Below are 19,033 nucleotides of genomic sequence, written 5' to 3'. Positions count from 1 at the left end.
ATCTAAGAGGGAGGGACCTGATCCTGGGAGCTTACAATCTAAGAGGGAGGGGCTGATCCTCGGAGCTTACAATCTAAGAGGGAGGGGCCTGATCCTGGGACCTTACAATCGAAGAGGGAGGGCCTGATCCTGGGAGTTTACAATCTAAGAGGGAGTGGCTGATCCTCGGAATTTACAATCTAAGAGGGAGGGGCTGACCCTGGGATCTTACAATCTAAGAGGGAGGGGCTGATCCTGGGAGCTTACAATCTAAGAGGGAGGGACCTGATCCTGGGAGCTTACAATCTAAGAGGGAGAAGCTGATCCTGGGAGCTTACAATCTAAGAGGGAGGGGCTGATCCTGGGAGCTTACAGTCTAAGAGGGAGGGACCTGATCCTGGGAGCTTACAATCTAAGAGGGAGGGGCTGATCCTGGGAGTTTACAATCTAAGAGGGAGGGGCTGATTCTCGGAGCTTACAATCTAAGAGGGAGGGCCTGATCCTGGGAGTTTACAATCTAAGAGGGAGTGGCTGATCCTCGGAACTTACAATCTAAGAGGGAGGGGCTGACCCTGGGAGTTTACAATCTAAGAGGGAGTGGCTGATCCTCGGATCTTACAATCTAAGAGGGAGGGACCTGATCCTGGGAGCTTACAATCTAAGAGGGAGGGACCTGATCCTGGGAGCTTACAATCTAAGAGGGAGGGGCTGATCCTGGGAGCTTACAATCTAGGAGATGCAGGCCTTGCTGCCCTCAAAGGACCAGGGAGTCCAAAAGTACTAAATAGAGAAACACAAAACGGCGGGCACACCGGCCTTTTGCATTATCTTTAAAAGTGTGTTTATTGAATATAAAAAGCAGATATTCTGCTGACAAAAGTATATATAATTAGGGCCCATCATAAGGGGCCACTCTGTCCAATTCGTGCTGCGTGTTTTATTAAACACACTTATATAGATAATGCGCAAGGCCGGTGCGCCCGCCGTTTTGTTTTTCTCGATATAGTCTGCTTGGGAGTATTGCTGGGTAGATGGATCTGCATCTCTGAATAATAAAAAAAACAAAACAATTGAAACCGGATTCTCTGCATTATTGAACCAGAAATCAAAGTACAGAAATCGATTTTAACTCGCGTTATCGGGGATTGTTCCTCCATTCCATGATCTGATTGCAGAAAAATGTGTGATTTTATGTGATATATGCGATAAACGTTTATGGTTTTCTTTTTGCTGTTCCAGAGATATAAAATATAATCAAGCTGATGACAGAATGACATCTTTTGACGTCATACTGCTACCAGATAGGACCGGTGGTGGTGCTGGTTTGGACTTTCTGACGATGGGGGTTGGGGGACGTATTGCGCTCTGCAAGTGCAGTTGCTCCAGATCTTAGTAACTTGGATCAAGTAGCTCTTTGCAAAGAATCCTCAATCACAGGCAAGGAAAATAAAAAACTGCTTGCAAGTGATTGGACGATGGGAGTTAGCAGATTTTCCCTCATTTAGTCCTCATGCACACTGGGGGGGGGGGGGGGTTAGCTGTGTAAAGTCATGTTAAAAATCGAAGATTTTACCACGGCTGGGCGTTGGGCCCGTTTACCACGGCTGGGCGTTGGGCCCGTTTACCACGGCTGGGCGTTGGGCCCGTTTACCACGGCTGGGCGTTGGGCCCGTTTACCACGGCTGGGCGTTGGGCCCGTTTACCACGGCTGGGCGTTGGGCCCCTTTACCACGGCTGGGCGTTGGGCCCCTTTACCACAGCTGGGCGTTGGGCCCCTTTACCACGGCTGGGCGTTGGGCCCCTTTACCACGGCTGGGCGTTGGGCCCCTTTACCACGGCTGGGCGTTGGGCCCCTTTACCACGGCTGGGCGTTGGGCCCCTTTACCACGGCTGGGCGTTGGGCCCCTTTACCACGGCTGGGCGTTGGGCCCGTCTACCACGGCTGGGCGTTGGGCCCGTCTACCACGGCTGGGCATTAGGCCCGTCTACCACGGCTGGGCATTAGGCCCGTCTACCACGGCTGGGCATTAGGCCCGTCTACCACGGCTGGGCATTAGGCCCGTCTACCACGGCTGGGCATTAGGCCCGTCTACCACGGCTGGGCATTAGGCCCGTCTACCACGGCTGGGCATTAGGCCCGTCTACCACGGCTGGGCATTAGGCCCGTCTACCACGGCTGGGCATTAGGCCCGTCAGCCATGGTAGACAGGCCCAGCACTTTGCCCTGGTGGACGGGCCCAGCACTTTGCCCTGGTGGACGGGCCCAGCACTTTGCCCTGGTGGACGGGCCTAGCGCCCAGCCCTGGTGGACGGGCCCAGCGCCCAGCCCTGGTAGACGGGCCCAGCGCCCAGCCCTGGTAGACGGGCCCAGCGCCCAGCCCTGGTAGACGGGCCCAGCGCCCAGCCCTGGTAAACGGGCCCAGCGCCCAGCCCTGGTAAACGGGCCCAGCGCCCAGCCCTGGTAGATGGGCCCAGCCCTGGTAGACGGGCCCAGCGCCCAGCCCTGGTAGACGGGCCCAGCGCCCAGCCCTGGTAGACGGGCCCAGCGCCCAGCCCTGGTAGACGGGCCCAGCGCCCAGCCCTGGTAGACGGGCCCAGCGCCCAGCCCTGGTAGACGGGCCCAGCGCCCAGCCCTGGTAGACGAGCCCAGCACTTAGCCGTGGTAGACGGGCTTCAGAATGTAGATCCACCTGAAGCATTTGATATTCATCAGAAGAGGAACAGAGTTGGGGATTATTTGTGGGAGATCTCTCTATTGCACAATTTATGACATAGAAGTAGCTGACCCAACCCAGTGATACCCAATATATCACACTTGGGTGTAAATACTATTTAATTCCTTGTTTTGTCCTCATAATAACAAGCATTGTCTGCCTCACAATGGTGCTCAGTCTTCTCATTGCGATAGTCCAGGGACTTTTCTTTGATCAAAATCAGGAAGAGAAATCCCCGTGGGATTTTTATAAAGGAGTCATCAAATGACGGAGCAATCTGATAGCATGAAGACCATCATTGAAAAGGAAAGTATATCATAAAAGTCACATTCTATTATTGTACCAAATGACGGGTTTTCCAGCTCCGTTTATTTGCACAAATCCGCTCCGGGGAGTAAAGGAGGTGAATTTTTTGTTTTTTTTTCATTTTGGCGCTCAGTAAAGCGTGAATCCTCGGAGACAAAGCTGACTTCTAAAAAAAAAAAAAAAGGTGTATTAGATAGTTGTCACCTAAGTGTTCGCCTTGTGCCAGGACGGGGGGGGGGGGTTCATGGTTTTTGAGGGTTCAGTTTCTGGCATAACACCCTATGCCTCGCCACTGGCTATCCCCGCTTCAGTCGATCCTGAATACGGCTGCCAGACTCATTCACCTTTCCAACCGCTCTGTATCCGCCACCCCCCTCTGCCAATCCCTCCACTGGCCTTCACTCAGTGTCCTCCACCCCTCTCTGCCAATCCCTCCACTGGCCTCCACTCAGTGTCCTCCACCCCCCTCTGCCAATCCCTCCACTGGCCTCCATTCAGTGTCCTCCACCCCCCTCTGCCAATCCCTCCACTGGCCTCCACTCAGTGTCCTCCACCTCCCTCTGCCAATCCCTCCACTGGCCTCCATTCAGTGTCCTCCACCCCTCTCTGCCAATCCCTCCACTGGCCTCCATTCAGTGTCCTCCACCCCCCTCTGCCAATCCCTCCACTGGCCTCCATTCAGTGTCCTCCACCCCCCTCTGCCAATCCCTCCACTGGCCTCCACTCGGTGTCCTCCACCCCCCTCTGCCAATCCCTCCACTCAGTGTCCGCCACCCCCCTCTGCCAATCCCTCCACTGGCTTCCGATTGCGCAACGGATCAAATTCAAAATCCTAACACTGACGTACAAAGCCGTCCACCATACTGCCCCGAACTACATCACTGACCTAATATCCAAGTACCACCCAACACGCACACTCCGCTCCTCACAAGACCTCCTTCTCTCTAGTTCCCTGGTCTCCTCCTCCCATGACCGCCTCCAGGACTTCTCCAGGGTGTCACCCATCCTCTGGAACTCCCTGCCCCAACCCATCAGATTATCACCTACTCTCCTCTCCTTTAGGCGCACCCTGAAAACCCATCTCTTCAGGGAAGCCTACCCCGCCCCCTGCTAACCTGCCGATCTCCTCCACTCTTCCTACCACTCCATCCCCCACAGCTATCTCCTCCTGTACCACCATCCCCCCCTCCTAGATTGTAAGCTCCAAAGAGCAGGGCCCTCAATCCCCTCATGTTTCGCATTGTATTGGTATTGTTCTGTCACATGTTCTGTCCCCCTTTGTAATGTACAGCGCTGAGCCAACTATTGGCGCTTTATAAATACTGTATAATAATAATAATGTCAGATCGGCTACAGATATCTGGGCAAAAATGGAAGAAATAATTGCAGTACAATCCTACATTACATGCAGATTTCACTTTGTTTATCCCCTTAAAAAGACTGCAAGTACAAAACCATACGTATATACAAAAAATCACCAGCGCCAAAAAAACGTGAAATAATACCTAAATAAATGCTGCTGCTCACCAGTGTGAACACCAAAAAAACATAAATCCTCAAACAGCGCAAATAAAATACAATAAATAATAAAAAAATAAATAATCCAAAAAAAATAATACATAAAAATTAAAAAAATATAAATTTTATATAAATTAAATAGAATAGTCCCACTCCAAATTATTAGGATGAATAAGGTGAGTAAAATACAGTTGAAAAGTCCTTGTCAAGGGTCCTTTGGATAAGGACTGTATTTTATATATATTTCATATATATATATTTCCACTGTATTTTACTCACCTTATTCATCCTAATAATTTGGAGTGGGACTATTCTATTTAATTTATATAAAAATTATATTTTTAAAATTTTTATCTATTATAAGTTGTTTTTTTTTTTTTTTTTGATGATTTTTTTATTATTTATTGTATTTTATTTGCGCTGTTTGATGTTTTATACAAAACCATACTTGCTGATCTGCCAGAATTTCACCGTGTTCCTGACAACGTGGTGCCTCTGCTGTACTCAAATCCCAGCCGGCATTCCCAGCCTTGCCTGCTGAACACCAACCACCCCAATTGACGTCCCTTTCCAAATGCAGCGATTGACTTCTCTTCCAGCAAAGCATTTCTGCACGACTCCTGAGAGCCCCTTTCTATGCACTGTGTGTGGTGTAAGGGCTCCTGGGAGATGTAGTGCTGGTGGCATAACAAATCTATAACTACGGTATCAACCAAATAAATATACTATAAACTATACCCTCTAACATATAAGATCTAACTTTCACCCTTGAAAGTGCAAACCAGCACTAATACTCCAATATGTTAAATAAATATCCCTAAACACATATAATGAACCCAAACAATCATAAAATAAATCCCAAAAATAACCAATACATATAAACAAAATAATTAAAATACAAAGAAATATATAAAAAATATCAAAAATATTATCCAAATTGTAAGTCACCCGTGTCCAAAAAATATATAGATATAAAAATAAAGTCACTCCAAAAACTTTGTGTCCAAAAATATGCAACCTATCAGATCCTTTGGTATCGAGCCCCTCCAATGGCTCCCAAAAGGAAAGAATGTACCTCAAAAGAAAGAAAACTCACATAGTGCATGGTGTATGGGTATGATATTGAATCTATTAAGTTAATGCACTATATGAGTTTTCTTTCTTTTGAGGTACATTCTTTCCTTTCGGGAGCCATTGGAGGGGCTCGATACCAAAGGATCTGATAAGTTGCATATTTTTAGACACAAAGCTAGACGGGCTCAGCGGCCGGCCAAGCTAGACGGGCTCAGCGGCCGGCCAAGCTAGACGGGCTCAGCGGCCGGCCAAGCTAGACGGGCTCAGCGGCCGGCCAAGCTAGACGGGCTCAGCGGCCGGCCAAGCTAGACGGGCTCAGCGGCCGGCCAAGCTAGACGGGCTCAGCGGCCGGCCAAGCTAGACGGGCTCAGCGGCCGGCCAAGCTAGACGGGCTCAGCGGCCGGCCAAGCTAGGCGGGCTCAGCGGCCGGCCAAGCTAGGCGGGCTCAGCGGCCGGCCAAGCTAGGCGGGCGCAGCGGCCGGCCAAGCTAGGCGGGCGCAGCGGCCGGCCAAGCTAGGCGGGCGCAGCGGCCGGCCAAGCTAGGCGGGCTCAGCGGCCGGCCAAGCTAGGCGGGCTCAGCGGCCGGCCAAGCTAGGCGGGCTCAGCGCCCACCCAAGGTAGGCGAGCTCAGCGCCCACCCAAGGTAGGCGAGCTCAGCGCCCGGCCAAGGTAGGCGAGCTCAGCGCCCGGCCAAGGTAGGCGAGCTCAGCGCCCGGCCAAGGTAGGCGAGCTCAGCGCCCAGCCATGGTAGGCGAGCTCAGCGCCCTGCCATGGTAGACGGACTCAGCTCCCAGCCATGGTAGACGGACTCAGCTCCCAGCCATGGTAGACGGGCTCAGCGCCCATCCATGGTAGATGGGCTTGAGAGTGGAGATCCACCTGAAGCATTTGATATATATCAGAAGAGGAACAGAGTTGTGAATTATGTCTGGGAGATCTCCCTATTGCACAATTTATGACATATAAGTAGCTTACCCAAAAGGAAAGAATGTACCTCAAAAGAAAGAAAACTCATATAGTGCATGGTATATGGGTATGATATTGAATCTATTAATGCACTATATGAGTTTTCTTTCTTTTTAGGTACATTCTTTCCTTTTGGGAGCCATTGGAGGGGCTCGATACCAAAGGATCTGATAAGTTGCATATTTTTGGACACAAAGTTTTTGGAGTGACTTTATTTTTATATCTATATATTTTTTGGACACGGGTGACTTACAATTTGGATAATATTTTATATATATTTTTGTATTTTAATTTTGTTTATATGTAGTGGTTATTTTTGGGATTTATTTTATGATTGTTTGGGTTCATTATATGTGTATTAGCATATGTGTTTAGGGAGATTTATTTAACATATTGGAGTTTTAGTTCTGGTGACAAACCTAAGTCAAAAGGAACTAAATTCCCAGCAGCTGTCCAAGCAAGATGCAACAAAATGATGTCACAGGAAGTAATAAGAGTTTGGAATGATGAAAACATAAAGTAATGTTCTGATTGTTATATACAGGTTAGGATCCTTTCACACGGGTGGCCAGGGATGGTATAAACAGGTAGTGGTTCTGGGGGGGGGGGGGATTACCAGCCCCTGGACACCCACCTACAAACAGACATGGTGCTACTCCGATGAGTACACATTGCAGCAATCACAATGCTTTTCACTGCCTGCCAAGTGAATAGAGCCGCGTCACAACATGCGGCTCACATTTCCAGTCCAAAGGTCCAAAAACTTCCGTTTAGCGATTTTAGAAAAAAATACGGCGTCAGGACGTGCCGACGTCACCTCCTGGTTGTTTGCAAACCTTGTTTCACCGTTCCCTCTGCAAGGTGATCAAGGGGGGATGGGGGAACCTTCACTAGTGTGGTAGGAGCCTACGAGGTAGCCACAGGTTTAGCTGGTTGATGAATCGGAAAACCTTTATCTGAAGTCTAGGTTGATGAAATTCCCAGCCGGATTCTACTTTCTTCTGACTCTCTCTTGAATTGCATATCATTTTGCTCACCCTGGAATATACTAAGAAACCAATCTAAGCATACACATGACCTCATCTTCCGTATTTTGTGCCCAACAAGGTGAGGAGACCAGGCCAGGCTTCGACATGGACCCCCTGCACTGGAAAATGGCTGAACTGCATGTCCAGAGCTCCGACCAGCTCTTGCAGGATGAAGAACTGGCTCGCCGACTGCAGGAAGAAGAGGAGAAACGCGTAGTAAGTGAACGTACTTCATCCAACCAATCCCTTCCCGAGAAACCAGTCATTGACTTCCTTTACTTTCAATATCTTCTACAGGCAGAACTGAAACGGCGGGATCAGCACGAGGACTTCCGGGCAGCTCAGGTCGCACAGGATGAAGTAAGAACCATTTTATCGTTACAAATGATCCAGGCCTTGGTCGTGGTTGCGTTTTAGGATGACCGCACTCGGATTGTGCAACCTTCCACGAATCGGCTATTTATATGGTCATTTTAGCTCATTTGAACCAAACATTTTGCGAATGGAAATTGCAAATATGATTGTATCTGCCAGAAACTGAGCAATCTAAACCAGTTTTGTGGAAAGCCATTTGGGACTTTAAGGCCTGGTTTGATCAGAGCGATTCCAATCTTATTGGAAGTTTTTGTGGTTTGGTGGAAATCTCCATTTTGTGTACTAAATTTGAAATGTATAGCAGGAAACTGGATTTATAAAAGGTTCATGACTGCTGGAAGTCCTGGCCTACAGTGGTGATATATTTCTTTTCTTTCATCCTTTGAGGGACACGTGAAGATCAAGCTATGCAGTGCACACGCAAGAAGAAGGACTACACGGAAGGCTGCATGTTGGAGGACTGGTTCTGTTTCTTGGGTGTGCATTGCATAGCTTGATCAACCTACAAAGAGTCTGACAAACCAAAGTTTGCTGAGACTGAGAAATATGAGGGACACAGGAGGGTTTAGCTTTCAGGTTACACCACCGCCAACAAGCACACTGGAAAGACACTGGAAACCAGCCTGTAGGCCAGCCCAGGATAACCCCTTCCACCGCCTGCTTGGCTAATGTCCTAGGAGGATTGGACATCTTTTCTTCAGCTCTGCTCTTTTGCTAGTACTTTTGTTTTCTTCTTCAACTTTTCTTCAGCCAAGACTCTTCTTTACCTTTCTACTACTGCATGTCTCCATGATTGAAGCTGTCCAATGTGGTCATCCTCAGCCTGGCTCTTGGAGTACCACGTACTGACCACACTGGACTGGACATCGCAGGGATAGCCTGGAAGTGACCTTTGGGCGCTGGGTTATGTGTGGGACACTTTCCAGACTCTTTCCTACTTTGCAGGTCCAGAGCTGCTGGAAGTGCTTCAGCTTACTTAGTGGGCAGGCTGGTCATAATGAGCACCAGGAGCTTCCACATATACATTAGTAGATGGACACGGTTATTCCTTCCAGCCGGGTTCTACTGCAGAAGGGGTTTGCAGTGTGGGACTGAGTGCTGACAACATCCTCTGGGTGGAGTGTCCTGAGCACGCTGTCCGTGCTCTTTTCCACCATATAGTAAGGAAGCATCTTCCTGCTTCTGCTCTCAAACAGCCACATTGGTGCTTCAACCTACAATTCGACCCAGGTGTCCCCTTTCGTCATCTGCCTTTCACTTGCTAGGTACCAGCTGTCCAGGTTTTGTGAGTACCTGTGGCCTCTACCTTGAGCCCATACGTTCCCTTAACGCAATGTGGTCACAACATGTCTACTTATAGACACAGAAAGGACAGTCCCTATGTTTTAGTAGCCCCCAGCTATCACCCTAATGGCTCTGGGGCTGCTTGCAGTGTGCCTACTGATGGTGCCAGCATCTGCAGCCCAGAGTCATGTTGCCCTCTGCTCCTTGAAATGATCCCATCCTTGGAGTCCTCTTTGGATCCACCAGGTGTGGCCTTTTCTTCTGTCCTTTCTGCTTAGGTTCAGACTTAATGGCCCAAGTCACCTGGTTATTTGCTGACGCTGATCGCAGAGGGCCACAATCACACTACCATGCTCTCTCCTGCAGATTCTAGATCTGACTTTCCTGCAGCCTTAGCAGCTTACAGTCCATTGGCCGCAGAGACTTATTCTGAGTCGTTCCAGTCCTTAACTGATAAAATTACCTCTGAAGAACTACCGTTTACTGATGTTACCCCCAAATTAAAGGGGACTGTTGCAGCATTTACTGTGCAGATTATACCACTGTGAAACCAGAGGATCAGCCTGTTGCTTCTGCCAGGGCACTTTCCAGTCTGGGGTTATTAAAACTCCTTTTATATGAAGAGTAGATGAATCCTGATAAACTCTTTATTCCCCCCAGTATTTCGTGAGAATTTTGTGCAGAAGTAGACTACCCTCACTGTGGACCCGGTAGTATCCAACCATACCAAGGCACCATTCCAGTAAAAGATGCATCTGCAGGTCCCAGTAGCGGGTATGGGATTTACTCCTGCCTGTTAACCTTTAGCAAACCTGTTTGAGATCCCTTATGGGATATCTGTCACATCGTAGATCTCAAAGCTCTGTTTGTCTTCTTTCGAACCCAGAAACTTTGCATGGAATCTACCAAATTGGCTATCTGTGACATCAAGGAGACTTTCTAGCTGCTGTGGACATCAAGGACATGTATCTCTCCAGCACACCGATTCCTACATTCTTGCTGTTGCTCGGCCTTGCCCTTCATTATCCTGTCTTTGGTGTTCACCAAGGTCCTAGCCCCAATATTGGCCCTGCTGTGCTCTTGAGGTATTCCCATTGTGAGATACTTAGATGACCTGTTGAGGAAACAGTTGGCAGAGGCTCTGTTATCTAAATTTGGTTCTTTCTGCACTTTGGAAACTGCCAGCTGAATGCATTGGGGACTTCCAGTCTCTACTCTGACTCGCAAGATGGAATTCCTTGTGGCCATCACCTCTGTGAAGTAAGTGTCTGAACTAGAGGTGTTATCTGCAAGGAACCCTGGCTGGATTTGCATAGAGATAAAAGAATGATTTGGCTCCAGACTTCCCTTTTCACTTCCCCTTTTTGGAGTTTTCTTCCTTTCACCTCCACCGGGACACCGTTTTCTGTTCCTCTGACTGGCTCCAGTTCATCTAAAGGTAATTTCCCACCATGATCCTAATGAGCTACAGACCAAGACTGTCCTTCAGCCTCTCCTTCTCTGAAATTGACCCCAGAACTGCGCTCTGATGATTAGTTCCACCATCTTGAGGTGGCTCAGGTAGAACATTTTTTAAGTTTATGGTCTCAAGTATTGGGTTCCACCCTCCCCCTAGAACATGTAGGATGTAAAGCAACCCATAGATTATGCAATTGTCCTTCCTTCCACCATGGATGGAAGGAAAGAACATTTTTGATTCCCCCAACAACACATTTAGAGATCACATGAAAAAAATCTCACAGGCTGGTTGTACGGAACTAAATTGATGGATCAACTTCAGTATAGTCTTCCCATAGATGGATTGAATCTCAGGCAATGCCTGCTGAACCTTCCCCCCTCTCCCTTCCTGCCTTCTTCCCTTCCTCCCTCCCCTCCCTCCCTTCCCCCCCTCCCTCCCTTCCCCCCCTCCCTCCCCTCCCTCCCTTCCCCCCCTCCCTCCCCTCCCTCCCTTTCCCCCCTCCCTCCCCTCCCTCCCTTCCCCCCCTCCCTCCCCTCCCTCCCTTCCCCCCCTCCCTCCCCTCCCTCCCTTCCCCCCCTCCCTCCCTTCCCCCCCTCCCTTTCCCCCCTCCCTTCCCCCCTCCCTTTCCCCCCTCCCTTCCCCCTCCCTTTCCCCCCTCCCTTTCCCCCCTCCCTTTCCCCCCTCCCCTTCCCCCCTCCCTCCCTCCCTCCCTCCCTTCCCCCCTCCCTTCCCCCCTCCCCCCTCCCCCTCTCCCTTCCCCCTTTCCCCCTTTCCCCCTCTCCCTTCCCCCTTTCCCCCCTTCCCCCCTTCCCCCTCTCCCCCCTTCCCCCCTTTCCCCCCCCCTTCTCCCTCTCCCTTTCCCCCTTATCCCCCCTTTCCCCCCTTCCCCCTCCCCCCTTTCCCCCCTTCCCCCTCCCCCCTTTCCCCCCTTCTTCCTTTGATTTCTTTCCCAGGATACACTGGTGAACTACAACAATGGGCAAATGTTAGGTGCGTTGTGATTGGATGCCCGATACCTCCTGCAGTAATCCTCTCATATGTTTTCCATTAGGAGATTGCAAAGTACATCCAGCGGCAGGAGCTGAAAGCCCATCGGAGGTCGGAGGAGCTGGACCTGCCGGGGGACAGTGATGATGACGGCAGTATTTGTAGCTTCTCCGACAGGAAGAGCCTGGGAATAAAGGTAAAGTCTCATCACGCAGTAATTGTCAGGGCCGGCTGACACCATACAAAGTCCAACCGCTGCTCTTCTGTAGAATTCCACTTAATGCTGCGACCGGGGGCCATGACAGAAGGGTGGGCTGCTGTGACTGGGGGCCATGAGAGAAGGGTGGGCTGCTGTGACTGGGAACCATGAAGGAAGGGTGGGCTGCTGCCACCGGGGACCATGAAGGAAGGGTGGGCTGCTGCCACCGGGGGTCATGACGGAAGGGTGGGATGCTGCCACCGGGGGCCGTGATGGAAGGGTGGGCTGCTGTGACCGGGGACCATGATGGAAGGGTGGGCTGCTGCCACCGGGGGCCATGAAGGAAGGGTGGGATGCTGAGACCGGAGGCCATGATGGAAGGGTGGGATGCTGAGACCAGAGGCCATGACGGAAGGGTGGGCTGCTGCCACCGGGGGCCTTGACGGAAGGGTGGGCTGCTGCCACCGGGGGCCTTGACGGAAGGGTGGGCTGCTGTGACCGGAGGCCATGAAGGAAGGGTGGGCTGCTGCCACCGGGGGGCCATGAAAGAAGGCTGGGCTGCTGCCAACCGGGGGCCATGACGGAAGGGTGGGCTGCTGCCTACCGAGGGCCATGACGGAAGGGTGGGCTGCTGCCTACCGGGGGCCATGATGGAAGGGTGGGCTGCTGCCACCGGGGGCCATGACGGAAAGGTGGGCTGCTGCCACTGGGGGCCATGACGGAAGGGTGGGCTTGGTTCTTACAAAGAAGTAATGTCATAAATACCCGATCGACCCGCTCAGGATACGCGGGTGTTCGGTCAGGACTCCTCTGCACTGCGCAGTGAACTCCATGGAAGTCCCACACGTGGCTCCATGTTCCAACCCCTCATCTAGAAGACATAAAGTTCATAAAAGCTTCTGCAAAAACACTTGTATGGTGTGGCCGAAACGCGTCAGTAGAGCGCATGTCATTATAAATAGAAAAAGCACAAATGTATCAAATGTATTCTGCTCCATGTCTTTGGTAAGAAAATAAATGGCAATCAGTGAATATTGATTGGTTTGTGTGAACGTTATAGTGCGGGGATCTCCAAACTTGCCAAGGAAAGGGCCAGTTTACAGTCCTTCAGACTTCGGGGGGGGGGCGGCTGTGCCCAATGGGGGTAAACAATGTCACATCTTTGGTATTGGGGAGAAATAGTTGGTGCCAGGGGGAGGAATTATGCCCCATCGTTGGTGTCAGTGGGAGGAATCGTGCCCCATCTTTGGTGTCAGTGGGAGGAATTGTGCCCCATCGTTGGTGTCAGTGAGAGGAATAGTGCCCCATTGTTGGTGTCAGTGAGAGGAATAGTGCCCCATCTTTGGTGTCAGTGGGAGGAATTGTGCCCCATCTTTGGTGTCAGTGGGAGGAATTGTGCCCCATCTTTGGTGTCAGTGGGAGGAATTGTGCCCCATCTTTGGTGTCAGTGGGAGGAATTGTGCCCCATCTTTGGTGTCAGTGGGAGGAATAGTGCCCCATCATTGGTGTCAGTGGGAGGAATAGTGCCCCATCATTGGTGTCAGTGGGAGGAATAGTGCCCCATCATTGGTGTCAGTGGGAGGAATAGTGCCCCATTGTTGGTGTCAGTGGGAGGAATAGTGCCCCATTGTTGGTGTCAGTGAGAGGAATAGTGCCCCATTGTTGGTGTCAGTGGGAGGAATAGTGCCCCATCTTTGGTGTCAGTGGGAGGAATAGTGCCCCATCTTTGGTGTCAGTGGGAGGAATTGTGCCCCATCTTTGGTGTCAGTGGGAGGAATTGTGCCCCATCGTTGGTGTCAGTGAGAGGAATTGTGCCCCATCTTTGGTGTCAGTGGGAGGAATAGTGCCCCATCATTGGTGTCAGTGGGAGGAATAGTGCCCCATCGTTGGTGTCAATGGGAGGAATAGTGCCCCATTGTTGGTGTCAGTGGAGGACTAGTGCCCCCCCTCGTTGGTATCAGTGGAAGGAGTAGTGACCCATTGTTGGTGTCAGTGGGAGGAATAGTGCCCCATTGTTGGTGTCAGTGGGAGGAATAGTGCCCCATTGTTGGTGTCAGTGGGAGGAATAGGGCCCCATCATTGGTGTCAGTGGGAGGAATAGTGTCTTGTATCATTCAGAGGAATAGTGCCCCAAGGGCCGGTTAGAGGCTGGCAAAGGGCCACATGCGGCCCCCAGGGCACAGTTTGGAGACCTCTGCCCATCAGGTAACAGTTTCAGCCCATATTATTTAGCTGTGGCCCACTGTTGTCACCATCTGGAAACCCACCCTGAGAAATGACATGCAGCCATTGCTGGGGGCCGTGTCTGGTGTCACTCAGTGCTGCCTCTTTGCATTGGATGAAGACAAGTTGTTGTTTTGTTCTCACATACAGTTGTGTTCAATATAATATCTGTGTGATGGAAAAAGTGAGTAAAGCTGCAAATCCTTCTAATCCTTTTATTTCCATCCACACAAATGCATTGGGAACACGACACATTCTATTCCAAATCACAACATGAAGAAAAATACATCAAATTTGTGTTGTTCCTCTAAAAAAATGGAAGAAAAGTGAATATTAGACGGTTCAAAAAAATGGCCGTGTTTGTATTCTTCTTTACAAACTCCAACATTCACTATATAAACTGAGAAATGTTTGAAGATTTCCTTTGAATGACTTCATGAATATTTGGTTGTAGTCGCACTGTTTCTGAGAACTGCTGTACATCTGTGTTGCATGGAGTCCCCCAACTTCTGGCCCCTGTGATCAGGTATTCCAGCCCAGGATGATTGGACCACATTCCACAGTTCTTCTCTATTTCTTGGTTTGGCCTCAGAAACGGCATTTTTGATGTCACCCCACAAGTTTTCTATTGGATGAAGATCCGGGGATTGGGCTGGCCACTCCATAACGTCCATCTTGTTGGTCTGGAACCAAGATGTTGCCCGTTTACTGGTGTGTTTGGGGTCGTTGTCTTGTTGGAACCCCCATTTCAAGGGCATTTCCTCTTCAGCATAAGGCAGCATGACCTCTTCAAGTATTCTGATGGATTCAAACTGATCCATGATCCCTGGTATGCGATAAATAGGCCAAACACTGTAGTATGGGAAACATCCCCATATCATGATGCTTGCACCACCATGCTTCACGGTCTTCACAGTGTACTGTGGCTTGAATTCAGTGTTTGGGGGTCGTCTGACAAACTGTCTCCGCCCACTAGACCCAAAAAGAACAATCTTACTTCCATCAGCCCACAAAATGTTGCGTCATTTCTCTTTAGGCCAGTCATTGTGCTCTTTGGCAGATTGTAACCTCTTCAGCACACGTCTTTTTCCCAACAGTGGGACTTTGCGGGGACTTCTTGCAGATAGCTTGGCTTCACATCGGCGTCTTCTAATTGTAACAGTCCTCACAGGGAACGTCACACCTTCTTTCATCTTCCTGGAGCTGATTGTTGGCTGAGTCCTCACAGGGAATGTCACACCTTCTTTCATCTTCCTGGAGCTGATTGTTGGCTGAGTCCGCCCCATTTTGGCTATTCTTCTCTCCATTCCAATGGCAGTTTTTCGCTTTCTTCCGCGTCTTTCAGGTTTTGGTTGCCATTTTAAAGCATTTGCCATCATTTTAGCTGAGCAGCCGATCATTTTCTGCACTTCTTTATATGTTTTCCCCTCCAATCAACTTTTTAATCAAGGTGCGCTGTTCTTCTGAACAATGTCTGGAACCACCCATTTTCCTCAGAATTTCAGAGAGAAATGCACTGTAACCAGCATGTCCAACATTTGCTGCCTTCCTTCCTTAAATAAGGGCAATAATTGCCACCAAAGAATGAATGACCTCACTAATAGAACTCCACACGGCTATTATTGTGACCACGCCCCTCAATGAGTGATTCAATGACACAGAATCAGCAGCATGCATGTCATGACTGTCGGGTCTGTTGGATTTCTATGACTCTACTACACCTGCTAGGAAATTATCTGCCATGTAGGAATATCATTTCCACCAAAAACAGCGATTGATCCGGTTAGTGATGTCTGACGGCTAGTATTTTCAACACAACTGTAATAAAATGGCAGTTAGTTCTCGTGTCCCGCAGTTAGTTCTCATGTCCCGCAGTTAGTTCTCGTGTCACGCAGTTAGTTCTCATGTTCCGCAGTTAGTTCTCGTGTCCCGCAGTTAGTTCTCGTGTCACGCAGTTAGTTCTCGTGTCACGCAGTTAGTTCTCGTGTCACGCAGGGAGTTCTCATGTCACGCAGTTAGTTCTCGCGTCACGTAGGGAGTTCTCATGTCACGCAGTTAGTTCTCGCGTCACGCAGTTAGTTCTCGCGTCACGCAGTTAGTTCTCGCGTCACGCAGTTAGTTCTCGTGTCACGCAGTTAGTTCTCGTGTCACGCAGTTAGTTCTCGCGTCACGTAGGGAGTTCTCATGTCACGCAGTTAGTTCTCGTGTCACGCAGTTAGTTCTCGTGTCACGCAGTTGGTTGTCGTGTCCCGCAGTTGGTTGTCGTGTCCCGCAGTTGGTTCTCGTGTCCCGCAGTTGGTTCTCGTGTCCCGCAGTTGGTTCTCGTGTCCCGCAGTTGGTTCTCGTGTCCCGCAGTTGGTTCTCGTGTCCCGCAGTTGGTTGTCGTGTCACGCAGTTGGTTGTCGTGTCACGCAGTTGGTTGTCGTGTCTCGCAGTTGGTTCTCGTGTCCCGCAGTTGGTTCTCGTGTCCCGCAGTTGGTTCTCGTGTCCCGCAGTTGGTTCTCGTGTCCCGCAGTTAGTTCTCGTGTCCCGCAGTTAGTTCTCGTGTCCCGCAGTTAGTTCTCGTGTCCCGCAGTTAGTTCTCGTGTCCCGCAGTTAGTTCTCGTGTCACGCAGTTAGTTCTCGTGTCACGCAGTTAGTTCTCGTGTCACGCAGTTCTCGTGTCACGCAGTTAGTTCTTGTGTCACGCAGGGAGTTCTCATGTCACGCAGTTAGTTCTCGCGTCATGTAGGGAGTTCTCATGTCACGCAGTTAGTTCTCGCGTCACGCAGTTAGTTCTCGCGTCACGCAGTTAGTTCTCGTGTCACGCAGTTAGTTCTCGCGTCACGCAGTTAGTTCTCGCGTCACGTAGGGAGTTCTCATGTCACGCAGTTAGTTCTCGTGTCACGCAGTTGGTTGTCGTGTCCCGCAGTTGGTTCTCGTGTCCCGCAGTTGGTTCTCGTGTCCCGCAGTTGGTTCTCGTGTCCCGCAGTTGGTTCTCGTGTCCCGCAGTTGGTTCTCGTGTCCCGCAGTTGGTTGTCGTGTCACGCAGTTGGTTGTCGTGTCACGCAGTTGGTTGTCGTGTCTCGCAGTTGGTTCTCGTGTCCCGCAGTTGGTTCTCGTGTCCCGCAGTTGGTTCTCGTGTCCCGCAGTTGGTTCTCGTGTCCCGCAGTTGGTTCTCGTGTCCCGCAGTTGGTTCTCGTGTCCCGCAGTTGGTTCTCGTGTCCCGCAGTTGGTTCTCGTGTCCCGCAGTTGGTTCTCGTGTCCCGCAGTTGGTTCTCGTGTCACGCAGTTGGTTGTCGTGTCACGCAGTTGGTTGTCGTGTCTCGCAGTTGGTTCTCGTGTCCCGCAGTTGGTTCTCGTGTCCCGCAGTTGGTTCTCGTGTCCCGCAGTTAGTTCTGGTGTCCCGCAGTTAGTTCTGGTGTCCCGCAGTTAGTTCTGGTGTCCCGCAGTTAGTTCTCGTGTCCCGCAGTTAGTTCTCGTGTCCCGCAGTTAGTTCTCGTGTCCCGCAGTTAGTTCTCGTGTCACGCAGTTAGTTCTCGTGTCACGCAGTTAGTTCTCGTGTCCCGCAGTTAGTTCTCACGTTGTCGTGGATCTGCAGGTTGAGGTTCTGGCTCTGTAGCCTTCAGGCCGGGCGTTGTATGAGCACCATGTGACCACCCGGTGCACTCTGCAAGGCCTGCTCACCTCAGACACCTTGCTGTTGGTTTTTCTGGCCGCCATCACCAGTCCTGCGGCCGGCTCATCTCAGTTACCAGAAGGCGCCGTTCTAGAACTTCCTCTGCAGTTGCGTCAGCCGCGGCCATTTCTAGATATAGAGCTGCGATTTCTGGAAGAGATTTCCTCTTTGCTGGGTAATGAGCAACCACAGCGATCAGCTGATACAGAGCAGGAAGCCGAACGGCGGCTCATCGGGGGGAGCGCAGCACCATCCATCCTTTCCTCTGATCATCACTGTGAGGCTTCAAAAATGAACCCCCAACAAACATCGATGATTTCCTCCGGAGTCGCTCGGATGGCGTTGTGATAACTGTCAGCGTGCAGCCAGATTCTGCTTCTGTGTGCGTCCATTCCTGATTCCTCTTCTGTGTGCGTCCATTCCTGATTCCGCTTCTGTGTGCGTCCATTCCTGATTCCTCTTCTGTGTGCGTCCATTCCTGATTCCTCCGCTGTGTGCGTCCATTCCTGATTCCTCCGCTGTGTGCGTCCATTCGTGATTCCTCTTCTGTGTGCGTCCATTCCCGATTCCTCTTCTGTGTGCGTCCATTCCTGATTCCTCTTCTGTGTGCGTCCATTCCTGATTCCTCTTCTGTGTGCGTCCATTCCTGATTCCTCTTCTGTGTGCGTCCATTCCTGATTCCTCTTCTGTGTGCGTCCATTCCTGATTCCTCTTCTGTGTGCGTCCATTCCTGATTCCTCTTCTGTGTGCGTCCATTCCTGATTCCTCTTCTGTGTGCGTCCATTCGTGATTCCGCTTCTGTGTGCGTCCATTCCTGATTCCTCTTCTGTGTGCGTCCATTCCTGATTCCTCTTCTGTGTGCGTCCATTCCTGATTCCTCCGCTGTGTGCGTCCATTCCTGATTCCTCCGCTGTGTGCGTCCATTCGTGATTCCTCTTCTGTGTGCGTCCATTCCCGATTCCTCTTCTGTGTGCGTCCATTCCTGATTCCTCTTCTGTGTGCGTCCATTCCCGATTCCTCTTCTGTGTGCGTCCATTCGTGATTCCGCTTCTGTGTGCGTCCATTCCTGATTCCGCTTCTGTGTGCGTCCATTCCTGATTCCGCTTCTGTGTGCGTCCATTCCTGATTCCGCTTCTGTGTGCGTCCATTCCTGATTCCTCTTCTGTGTGCGTCCATTCCTGATTCCTCTTCTGTGTGCGTCCATTCCTGATTCCTCTTCTGTGTGTGTCCATTCCTGATTCCTCCGCTGTGTGCGTCCATTCC

At 50.6% G+C, this 19,033-nt stretch overlaps 1 protein-coding gene across 4 annotated transcripts in view; it reads left to right on the top strand.

Annotated features, from left to right (window-relative positions):
• LOC149440691 (uncharacterized) overlaps positions 1-19,033 on the top strand; it is a 101,527-nt gene that overhangs the window by 66,722 nt on the left and 15,772 nt on the right. For all 4 annotated transcript variants that reach the window (XM_089658238.1, XM_089658236.1, XM_089658235.1 and 1 more), the window contains 3 exons: positions 7,665-7,801; positions 7,883-7,945; positions 11,755-11,886. In XM_089658238.1, coding sequence (XP_089514364.1) covers positions 7,665-7,801; positions 7,883-7,945; positions 11,755-11,886 — 332 coding nt within the window. The remainder of the gene's footprint in view (positions 1-7,664; positions 7,802-7,882; positions 7,946-11,754; positions 11,887-19,033) is intronic.

Source organism: Staurois parvus, unplaced genomic scaffold (genome assembly GCF_062004578.1).
Source record: "Staurois parvus isolate SC_StPar_1 unplaced genomic scaffold, SC_StPar_1.0 ptg001059l, whole genome shotgun sequence".
Classification (NCBI taxonomy): Eukaryota; Metazoa; Chordata; class Amphibia; order Anura; family Ranidae; genus Staurois; species Staurois parvus.
The sequence above is the reverse complement of the archived record's forward strand: the minus strand, read 5'-3'. Positions and strand labels throughout refer to the sequence as shown.